The following is an 11,897-nucleotide window of genomic DNA, read 5'->3' as shown; positions in this document are numbered from 1 at the left end:
CTGTCTATATGGGCTACCAGGCTTCCCGTAGTGAATGGGTATCTTGGTCACAGGCCAAACCCCTAGCCTCATTCAACTGTGCTACAACCCTAAGAGAACTAGAAGAAAAATGTGGACAGTGACACAAAACCACTCCCAATACTGAGTCAACTGAACAGCCATTTAATCAAAAAACCAAACTCCAAGCCTACTGATGGTAGGCTGGGACAGCCTCCTTCTAAAGACAGTGTTTCTTGGAGCTTAAAGATGAAACAGGACTGCTCAACCTATTCTCCACAAGGGGCCTGTTGCTCAAACTCCTGCCTACCACATGGCGCTACAGAGGAATAGTTGGAAGATAAAAGTTAAATCAAGAACACATACACACAGAGTTAGGTATTCTCAAATGAGATTTATTCACTCAATAGCAACAGTTTCCAATACCACATAAGTCTATCCCAGTCCCTCCCTTTTCCCACCAACCACAGTAATGGAGTTCAGAGTGTAGGCATCTCTCCCTACTTTGTCCACTCAGCAATCCAAGCTCTTTCAACCTGCTTTCTGCTTCTCTTTCTGCTTCCCAGTAAGGCCTGGGCTTACATTGCTATAATTGCCAGTCAAACTGGGAGGTTGAAACCTTGGAAGAAACCAGCCCCAGAAAGCCACAGGAACTGCTATTCCAGTAATAAATGCTAGGAATATGGTCTTCACAAACCAGACTGGGTCTGCTGTAAACTCATGCAAGACTAGTATGGTGCAATTTAAGTGAACAAAACTCCTCAGGAAAGGCAAACAATTACAATGTTATCTAAAATTTATAGTCAACCCTCAATCATCTGCAATAATGGATAGAGACAGTGGTAAAAATAAATAAGAGAAGATAATCGCAAAGCTATCAACACCTGGCTTTGGAATGCATCATGTGATTTCACTCTGTACCTAAGTCATCCTTCAATCAGGCTCATATGAAAATCCATTTCATTCCCAGGATACACCAAGTGGGCATGGAGAAGGAAATCTCAGATTAAGTCACTAGGGATGCAGGGAAAAGCAACTAAATGAGAGTTGACTATAGCAACTATCATCAGCCAATCAATCAACAAGCATTTATTAAGTGCCCACTATGTGCTAAGCCCCATGGGGCCCAGGATACAAAAACAAAGAATGTCCCTAGTTGCCACAAAGATCCTCCATCTGGGAAACCTCTTATGTCCTCTCCCGCACCAGCTAAACAAAGCACCAGAGTTAATGACTTGTTGGTTTGGCTGGGAGTAAAGGATGAGGGGTAGAAGATGGGGGTCTCAGGCAACTAAGAGAGCCAGGATCAGATACTGAGTCTCTCAACAACCCAGGCCAATGTTCTACTAATTATGAGGCACAAGTGCTCCAGTGCCTGAATTAAGAATAAATAAGCCCACCAGTTAGTGACCACACCTGTGTCTGGGTCACAAATGGCACCTGCTGGAATATTCAAGTTTAAACAATAAATAGTGCTGTCTAAGTCAAGGGTTCTCAACCCTTTTCTTGGAAATCCTAACATGCTCAGACATTTGTAAAAACTGCTCTTCTGAAGAGTAAAATGGCACTTAAGAGGGCAAAACAACACAAAAGGAAAGAGATGGAAGAATTAAAGGGTAATTAAAGGTGGAGGAAATGCTCTTTAAAATGAAGTGAATTGCTGACAATCAATGTACATAAAAATTAACAATGAATGTAAATCAAAGGGGATGATCTTTTCATAGGACTAAGTACTCTTCAAACACCCCCAACTAGAGAGTAAATCTTTGTTCTCCAATCAATAGGTTTGATGACCTTGTTCAAGTCAATGCTTCTCTAGGTTTCACTTTCCTCCTCTATACAGTGAGATAAGACTCTTAACGCTCTATGGACTGGAAAGGTTGGCCTTTTTCAGGGAACCCCAAATGTACAAATATGCCCTGTTCTTAGGATCATCCCTTATAAAAGTTTAGCACTAGTGGTGGGGAAAAATTCCTGATCTAAGCCAATGGAAAAGTGTGAATTAGGCACACTGAAAGCTGAGCAGTTTTCTCCTCCTCCTTCTGCCAACACAACAACAAAAAGAGAGGTTCTGAACAGCCACTGTAATTGCAAGAAATGGAGAAAAGGAAAGCATGTAAACAAAGTCATTAGATCCTATGAAGTATCACAGGGTAACAGAAGGCTTCAGAACTGGACTAGTCCTTAGACACCAGTTCAATCCTACCATTTTACGGAGAAAGAAACCAAGGCAAAGAGAGGTAAAAGACTTTAACCAAGGTCACACTGAGAGTAAGCAGCAGAAATGAGATTCCAACCAATTCTCCCTCCAAAGCTAGTCCCCTTTCTGTTATACAACACATCCCAACCACCTAAGGGTGCCTCTCAGTGACTTTCCTTCCCCTTGCAGTATCCATACTGGTCCTACAGGAAGACTGAGGTTCAGACTCCTTTTCTTTGCCCTATTATTGTAAATTTGGTTGGATCAGAGAATTTCAAACTTTTACTCTGTTATAGCACCTTCAACCTAAGCTCAAAACCCAAGTTATAATTCCTGTATTCCCCTAGATTACAGATCAGAGCTAGAAAGAACCTTAGAGGTCATCTAGTCCAACACCTTCATTTTACAGATGAGGAAACTAAGGCTCAGATTATTTAAGTGACTTGCCCAAGGTCACAGATGTAGGTGAGAGACAGGATGTAAATTCAGGTCTACTGACTTTAAATCCAGTGTTCTCTTCCTTTATCTGTAGCCTACTTCTGAATAGCAATGACAAGTACCCCCATTTTATAGGTGGGGATCAGTGTGAAAACCAAAGGAACAGTGAAGACAAATACCCTGTGCACAGTATATTCTTAAAAACCAGAGTAACTTGGGGATAGGCAGGTGGTACAGGGACACTGCACCACTGGCCCAAGACGAATACACAAACTCTTGGAATGTCTTGTGAATTCCACAAAACACTGTTCACTAGGAGACATCAAAAGATGTGACCTCCTCCCCAGCAAGCCGGTTTGACAGTTTACTATTAGTTATGTCTTCAAAATAACACGGCTAGAATCAAAGGAAACTGGCTCCTAGAATGCTGAGAGAGGGTGGGCAGAAAAGGGTCCCCAATCCATACTACCCTAGAAACCAAAGCATTCTCCTGTTACCACCTGACAAAGGATGCTACATCAGAGATCTCTTCAGATCAACCCACTGCCTTATTTGCATGAATGGGCCCAATGGCCAGAGCATCAGAAGAGCCATTCTTCCCATACACCATTACAAGGCCAATTTTATTGGGCTACCCACAGAAGCTCAAACCCTTCCCACCCTGGGAGCCCTTGGATCATTTACAGCCCTCAGTCTGATCTTCTAGCCAGAACTGGTCTTCCATGTAGTGCTCAGTGTCTGTGTCACTGTCCTGAAGGCTGTCCTCACAGTTCGAGGGGTGGCTAATGGCCTCCTTCAGCTCCCACTGCATCTCAACCAACCGATAGAGCTCCATGGCAGTTGTGGCATCTTCCACAGACGAATGCCCATGCTGGCCTACCTGCAAAGGAAAAAGGAAGCAATGTCTTTGGGGCCTGTAGGAGATTGTGAACTCCCAGAGGAGAGAACAGGGATATAGGCTGCACTGGTGGATTCTGTCCAGTGCCATGAAGGGGCAGACTTTTTAATAAGATGAAGATGGACTAACTTCCATGTCTTTTTAGGGGAGATAAGACAGGCTAAATGCAGACAGAAGCTGAACAGGAACTAAGATGCTAAGATGGGAAGCTGGGGGAGAATGGAGGCAAAGAAAGAACCTCCAAGTAATAAAACAATAAAGTAAGGATCTGGTATCTTCCAGGGCACAAATAAGGGGGGGAGGTAGGGAAAGGGGAAGGAGGTCACATAATATGGTGGTACTAAGGCCTGTGAAAAAAAGATCACTGCCTAAAGTGTCCTGGGCTTGAGTTGAGAAAAAAATGAATTACAAGGAAAAGTAAATCCAGAAATAATAGTGGAGAGAGTAATAATTTGAAGGTAGAAGGCTGGGGTTCAAATCAAAATTCTACTATTACTGCTTATTTATGATTTGTCATTTCACAACTCGAGCTGTTAGATTTTTCACCTATAAAATGAGGCTCTAAATCCAGGATCCTATGATCAACATACACATGCACACATGCATACATACATACACACACATGCGTGCGCACATGCACACATAGATATTTCCTCAGGCTGTAGCTGTAGCAAGGCCTGGAGTTTACCACCCCACCTGAGATGTCACAGGATTTGACTCTTACTCCACAACGTGAACTCTCTATTCATCCGCCTGTCTATTCTTTCCACCCCACAACCCTCACAAACCTGGATTCTTTTGTTCAGTAGCTGCAGAGCCAGGTTCTTGAGAGAAGAGGATTGGACTCGGACCGGGAAATCCGTTTGGTTGATTAGGCTAGGGACAGAAAGAGTGTCCCGGGTTTGTCTCCGGGGATGGATGTATTTGAGGGCCCGGAAGTCATTATGGAGCGCATGGCCCACCACCAACTTGCCCTTCAGCAGTTTAAGGATCTAAGAAATGTGAAATGAATCAGTGAGATTCTCACCACTCTACCAATGAATCCCCACAAGTGGACAGCATTTTTCAAGGGTTCAAGACACACTCCAGGGTGGGAATAGGTTTGTAACAGAATCCAGAACCACCCTCATTCCTAGGAGCCCTTGACCCACATCTGCTCCAACCATCCTAGTGCAAGAGTAGCCTGATACCTCTTTTATGAAGAGGATTTCATCCATTGACCTTTCAGGGCTTTTACTGGCAATACCACATTTTCAATTTGGTCATATTCTGTATCTTTTATTAATTTCTTCCCTTCCCCAACTTCACACATGGCACAGTAGACAAAGGTGGAGTCAGGAAGAGCTAAGTTCAAATCCTGCCTCAGATACTTAACTAGTTATGTGACTCTGGGCAAGTCCTAACCTCATTCAGTCTCAGTTTTTCTCATCTGTGAAAAGGGAATAATAACAGCAATCTTCCCCACAGGGTTACCGTGAGACTAAATGAAATGGCCTATGTAAAGTACGTGGCAAAGCTTAAAGCACTACGTAAATGCCAGTTAGTAAGAGAAATATCTTACATGTTGCCTGTTTTGCACGTGTACAAATCTTGTCTCCCTAACTAGACTACAAATTACTTGAGGACACTGTGCTTTATATCTTCACTATCTTCCATAGTACCTGCTTTCTTCTGATAACAGCTTTTCCTGTTTATTCCCCCCCCTGGTCCTAATTCCCCAGCTTTTAAGAATAGGTTTTGATACCTCCCCTCCCATCTGGCCCAACCAGTATTCTTCCAAAGTACCTCTTCCTAGGACAACTTCTTCAGCTGGGGTAAGGATTTCCCCTCATCCTACCTCCATTAACCTATCAAAAGCCACTGATTGAGCCAGGGGTGGGAAACCTGCAGCCTAGAGGCAAGACAGCAGGTTCCCTACTTCTGGACTGAGCACTACACACTCAACAGTGTGCAAGAAGGTGCTACACTAGACCTGTGATTTCACTGAACTCCAAGTTCCAACACAAGTTGGCCCTTCTCTACAACTTCTAGTCTTGGAGAACTGCCTACAAATTTGGGAGGTTAACTGATCTGTTCAGTTACAGCCAATATGGGTCAGATGTAATATTAGATATACTAGGTTTTCCTGGCTTTGAGGTCAGCTCTCTCTGCACTACATGATACTACCAGCCTCTACTGCTGGGTATATAGAAGATGTAAGAGTTTAAGGTCATTTCTTGCCCTAAAAAAAAAACTATAAAAGGTAGTCGAGGACACAAGACTATCCTTCACAGGATGGAACCAAGATAATTGTCAGACACCATACTCTTAGCCCCAGGCTCAAGTCACCTGTGGAAGGGGAAATCAGGCTCTGCTATTAGTAACACAAACAAGTTCTGTGAAAAAGGAGGTAGAAGTGGGGCCAGATGAAGACTCCACAAGCCTCCCTGCTCCATTTTTTCAATTTTATTTTGTCCTCAATTTGCAAGTTGCCCCAAATTCTCTGAAGAGGAAAGTATGAATCTTAAGCCTTCCCCCAATACTTCTCAGCATATCAACAAGGCTTTCCCTAGCCATTTCCATACCTCCTTCTGTGCCACTCTGAAGGGGACAGCATTTTGCATATGCTGTCGGGTGATGCCACTCCAGCGCGTTCGATAATCCACAATAGGTGTCTCAGGCCGGATGTATTTGTCATATAGAACATCCCCATGGTAACTCACCACTGAGCATCGGGCCAACTCACTCACCCGCCCACCAGGTCCAGTACCCACCATCTCACAGTCAATGGCCACACACTTGTTGGGCATAGCATGGCCAGAGGCAGTGTCCTTGCTGGGTTCAATCTTCTGTATTGGCTTTTTTCTGGGCTGGGTACCAGGTGATCCAAGTGTAACCTGATGTGTACTACACCTGGTGGCCTCTGCATCCTCTAGAACCTCTGATCTGGCCAACTGGAGGGTACCCTCTGACTCCTGAGGTGTAATCAGCACACCTCGCTTTTCTAGAAGCGCCTTGTGTGCCATGAACCGTTGGTGCCGCCGGCTCCTCCTCTTGTGCCACCACCGAGACGTGTCCTTATCACTGGATTCGGTAGAAGGTGTACCTGAGCACTGAAAGTACTGGGAGCTGTCTTTCGATGCCATACCTGTCAGCTCAGTGAGGGGAACGTAGGTGGCCATCTCTCTACCAGGCTCTGATCCACTATTGCTCAGCACCCTAAGAAGGGGACAAGAAACAGATGTCAGAGTAATCATCAGAGTGAGAAGGGACCAGGGGAAGGATTTCCTCTACCCCTCCCTATCCATTTCATACATGCTTCAAGCTGAAACTCAGAAAGTAAACTACCTTGTCATAAGATAAACTTACTAGAAAGGGTCACATGTATAGTAAATGTCAGAGCCAAGATTGGAGCCTAGATCTCTAGACTCAAATCAGATAGAAGTGAATGGATTTTTCCCCAGGTACAATGAGATGGTTGTATGGCTAATCCTTTAAATTGGTACCCTTGAGTTTTACTTGCTTGAGTTTACTTGTTTGCCAACTCCTCCCCTTTACTGTTACTAAACAAACCCTACATACAACTTGCTGATGGATGCAAGCTGGTGAGATCAGACTCCTTCCCCCAGTGACGGGAACAACGCACATAGACAAGAAACAGCTAGACTGACTGAAAAATCTACTAGTGCAGACCCAGGCAGCAAAGAACTTCTAGTAATCCATGAATAAGTGAATGAAAAAGCATTTAATTATTATGGGTCTGTACACAGCATACTAAGTTCTGGGGCTACAAATTAAAAAGAGAAGACAGTCTCTCCCATAAAGGGGTTGAAATTCCAATAGGAGACAATACAAAAGGGGAGTGATGGCCAGGGATGGGACAGATGAAGATAAAATTTACATTGTGGAGTGGGAGCCAAAGCCTGTGGCATCTCAGGTGGGGTGGTAGCTAGTCAGGCATTCAATTTTGAAAATAGTATATAGTGAGTTGAGCTATATGAACACACCCTCTTTCCAAAAGCAAAGGCACTATTAATTTGATTATGGATTGAGAACTAAAAATGGAGAAGAGGGGTCATGAGAGCAAGAGTAGACAAGGCAGCAAGATGGCTGCCAAGAAGAGGAAACATGGTCTGGGGTCTACCTGAAATAGTCAGTTAGGTAAGGATTGTCCTTATAATCAAGGACAGCAGGAGCCCAAGGTCAAGGATTTTACTCATGACTGATGCTCAAAAGTATCTGGGACCTCTGTTACCCTAAAACGATCCCTTTACAAAAGGCTCCAGCAACCCTACCAGGGTTGGGCCACTGAATCTACAATCTGGATAGAGACTTCCTGGGTTATGCATATGCTTTGCTTTCCCAAACCCAGTCCCATAACTGGGACTCAAGGCTGCTCAGTAAGACAGCCGCTCATCTCCTAGAATCATTTGGTGGGAATTTCCCTCAATGGTTTCCATGCTCTGAATAAACCTTGTACTTAGAGTATGTCAGTAGTTCCACTCCTTGCCATCTAGAAGCAGACCAACAAATTCATCTTTATAAATTTTTAATTCTTACTGGTTTAGGCTGCCTCTCTACCATCTACAATCAATGAATCCCTTGTTTATAAACTGTGGTCAGGATTCACCTCTTCTAATGATGTCTTCTCTAATTAACTCAATCTTTATCATAAAATTGTTGTTATACTCCAATCCACATTTTTGCCTTTTTGTTATTTTAAACATTTTAACGTGTAAATGAGGTCAAAAGACCTGGTTTTAACACCTACCTCTTAACCTCAGTACATCTTAGTACATCAGGCATGTCACTCAATGTTTTTAAGACAGTTTTCTCTTCATTCTACAGCTGAGGAAATTGAAGTCCTGAAAGTGATTTGCCCCAAATCACATAGCAGTTAGTGGTAGTAGAGCTGGGATTTTCCTATTCTCCCTGAATCTAAAACAATGGGCTTATCTCAAAAGATTTCTTTTAAATACCCTATCTGGCAGAATTAGGGTATATCTTAGGCCATATATAGAACAAGCAGAAACCCCAGTGGCCATAAACTTTTCCCTGCCTCTGCTCAGATCCTATCTGTCCTGCCTGGTATTTGCAAGGAACCGATTCTAAGTCTGAGCTGGACTGTTTCCTCTAGGGGAACAGGGATGAGCAGCAGAAAGGCAGGGCACAGCAGGATAACACACTTGAGTGACACTAATTTGTGGGTGGTTTGTTTTACACATCCCCATACCAAAGTAGTCAGATTTTAATTCCTAATCTCATTTGGAGTCATTTTTCCTCAGGTCAAGAGTCTAGCATAGACTGACCTTACTCAAATTTTATTTACAGTGCAAGTATAATAGAAAAACCCTAGGACAGAAGTCAGGGACCTGGATTCTATTTCTGGCTTTGCCACTAGGTAGCTCTGTCATCTTGGGCAAGTCAGTTAGCCTTGGTAGACCTTGGTGTTCTTCATATGTAAAATAGCAACAACACCAATTTAAAGGGTTTGATAGCAGTGCTTTTTCTTCCTATCAGGCAAATGAGGAAAGAGGGGCACTGAGAAATGAAATGACCAAACCCCTTTTCCCCCACCGAGGGTCAGTTGGTCATCAGAACTGGCTTCCTGAGAACACTGAATGGAGATGGTAAGAGCCCTTAACATATACTCTTTATTTTCAGACACAACACATTAATTTCCCAATGTGTGCCTGATCCTGCAAAATCAATACAATTATCTGGTCATCTGGAAAACAAACAAAACGTGAGCCACATGATCCTCTTTAGGCCCTGTGGGAGTTGAGAGGTTTATAAGTAGGGAAGAGAATGAATGAGTTCTAGCAGGCAATCTTAAAGCTCCTTTGTAGGATTACATATATAAACCCTAATGGACAAGAAGACACCATCGGAGAGTAACTATGGTAGCCAAGTTCCAGAGCTTTGGGAATCCAAGTTAGTCAAGACTCTGAGAAACAAATCATGAACACAGTGTAAGAGAATCTGAATTCCAGTGGAGAGAGGATTGCAAGGAGCCAGGAGATTAGCATTCTGGACTCTGCCAGCAATTTGCCAGATCACATGAAAAGCACTAGATTGAGGAAGGGGGTCAGAAGACTACCAACCTTGGTCACCAACCTCTCTGCACAGTTTCCTCATCTATTAAATTAAGAGGTTGGACTAAGCAAATAGGATCATAGATTTGTAGCTGGAAGAAACTGTGGAGGTCATCTTTCCAACCCCTTTGTTCAAAAGATGCTGAAACTGAGACTCAGAGACATTAAGTGATTTGCCTGAGACTACACAAGTGACAATGACAATGGCAGAGCTGGAACTCAGAACTGTTTTACTCCTACCCCAGAGATTTTTTTCCCTGATAGAACCTCTAAAGTTCCTTCCAAATCCTGACATCTAAAATTTCATTCTGTTATAATACTTAAACTCTCTAGACTTCTGGTTACTAGGTGATACTTGAGAAGTCTCCAGGACCTCTTTTCACCCCACAGGGAAGAGGTGAGGTTGAATTGTAAGAAATAAGCATGACCTCATCAAAGGATAGGCTCTCAAGAGCCACAGTAAGCTGTGATTAGTGCTGACCTATCTTTGAGTGACTAATGCTCTGACTAACATAGCCCAGACTTGGCACATTCCAGAGGGGTCTTATTAAAAGAGTCATTGATCCATTGAGTCACTGGATCAATCTTTCTTCTTCTATAGTACCAAGGCTCCTGGACCCAATTCAGCACTACCACCCCTCCAGAATTCTGGAGCATCCACAGACTCATGATTCTTGAATGAGAAGCCTGATGATAAAATAGACCTGAGTGCACTCCTCTTCACAGGGAGGATCTGAGTTCAAATCTTGACTCTGTTACTTGAACAACTATGCCAAATCACTCTGCCCCTCCAGGCTTCAGTTTCCTTCGTGAAATTAGGAGGTGATAGCTAAAGTCTCTTTCAATTTTTAACATTTCTGTAATCTTTTATCATCCACAGAAAAGCCTGAAGGAAAATGGGGGCTGAGTCCCCAAGAGGAGGGCCTCCAGGGACGCGGTCGCAGTCAGGGCTGCCCTCAAACTGGACACCCACCTTCAAGGAGCCGCAGGGTGGCTGACAAGGCCCAGGAGAAGTCAAAGCTCCCAGACTCTCCTACCTCACCTAGACCCGCTCCCCAGTTTTAGCGGAGGGGAAGCCGAGATCCTGGGAAGGCACTGCGGTTCTGTGGAGTCCCAAGATCGGACTGGAAGACACTCAAAGACCCAGGGGGGTTGGTTACCTGGCTTGTCTAAGGTCACGCGGATAGCAAGCGGCAGGGGCGGCGTTGGACGGCTGGCCTCCCGGAGCCCAAGCTTTTTTTCTGAACCCCGAGTCAGGGGGCCTGAGTTCAAGTCCTGCCTCGGGCCCTGACCTGGGATAAGTCGGTTAAGCTCTGGGGGGGTTGGGGAGGGGATTCCATTTCCTCCTCTGTAAAATAAAGGGGCTCACCAGGACGGCCCCTAAGGCCCCTTCCTCCAGCCCTACCACCCCCCCCACCCCCCCCGGACCCTACGGTCCAGCCCGATCCAGAAGCTCTCCCGGCCCCGCCAGGGCCTTTCTCTACGCGTGGCGAGGTCATAAAGGGGGCCGCAACCGGGAGAGGCTGCGACTGCCGGCCTCCGGGCGCGGCCTTCCCTCCCACCCCCACGCCTGCTCAGTCCGCGCCCCCCGCCCCGAGGCCCTGCCACTTCCCGAGGGTCTCCCTCCCCTAAGGCCCCGAGCCCCCGACCTCACGGCTTACCGGACACTCGCAAGTCCCCCTTCCGGCCCCCACGTGGTCGCACAGAAGGCAGAGGCTCCCACATGCCCGGGCAAGCCCGGCTTCTGCTCTCCGCCGATTGGCTGCTTCAACAGCACTGCCCTCCCCTACGCTCCTCTGATTGGTCACGGGATTGACGTTGGCGAGCCGTCGGAAGCCGCGAGACGCGTGGCTTCGAGGACGGGGCGGGGTGTCCGGGCTCGTCCTCCTCACCTGCGGGCTGGATTTAAAGGTAAAGTCTGCGGGACCGAGCCCGGTAAACAGAGCCGGAGGCACCCTTAGCGCGGTAGTAAAGGAAGACGGAAACACTTCCGAGCTCTGATCTAGACCTGCAGCCGTTCCCAGCCTCTCCTGGAGACCCTGGGGACAGACGGGGCTTCTGTTTTCAATCCTGGTCCGTGTATCGATTTGTTTGGCTTGACTCTGTGGGGAGGGTGGGAAACTGAGTTTGAGAAATGACCCGGATGCAGAAAAAAGAACATTTTTTTAAAAGAAAATTTTTTAAAATAAAAATTTCAGATACAATTCCTAGCTCCCTCTTTCTAACTCTCTTTCTCACCTTATGGCGTTTCAGTTGTCACTGCTTTAATCCAGCACCTCTCAAACTTTAT

At 45.3% G+C, this 11,897-nt stretch overlaps 1 protein-coding gene across 3 annotated transcripts; it reads right to left on the bottom strand.

Annotated features, from left to right (window-relative positions):
* Window positions 1-371: 371 nt before the first annotated feature.
* Window positions 372-11,352, bottom strand: AEN (apoptosis enhancing nuclease). Of its 3 annotated transcripts, none has more exons than XM_072617925.1 (4): window positions 11,269-11,352; window positions 6,098-6,731; window positions 4,322-4,525; window positions 372-3,515 (listed from the first exon to the last, which is right to left on the bottom strand). In XM_072617925.1, exons 2-4 carry the CDS (start codon window positions 6,692-6,694, stop codon window positions 3,312-3,314), a joined length of 1,005 nt encoding a protein of 334 aa, XP_072474026.1. In that variant the 5' UTR covers window positions 6,695-6,731; window positions 11,269-11,352; the 3' UTR covers window positions 372-3,311. The 3 variants fall into 3 exon arrangements, with proteins under 3 accessions (XP_072474026.1, XP_072474022.1, XP_072474015.1); XM_072617921.1 differs by lacking the exon at window positions 11,269-11,352 and adding an exon at window positions 10,768-11,053 and having other exon boundaries at window positions 3,240-3,515; XM_072617914.1 differs by lacking the exon at window positions 11,269-11,352 and adding an exon at window positions 8,284-8,333 and having other exon boundaries at window positions 3,240-3,515.
* Between the last annotated feature and the right edge of the window lie 545 nt (window positions 11,353-11,897).

This window comes from Notamacropus eugenii, chromosome 1, assembly GCF_028372415.1.
Source record: "Notamacropus eugenii isolate mMacEug1 chromosome 1, mMacEug1.pri_v2, whole genome shotgun sequence".
NCBI classification, from domain to species: domain Eukaryota; kingdom Metazoa; phylum Chordata; class Mammalia; order Diprotodontia; family Macropodidae; genus Notamacropus; species Notamacropus eugenii.
This window is presented reverse-complemented; position numbering and strand designations above follow the sequence as displayed.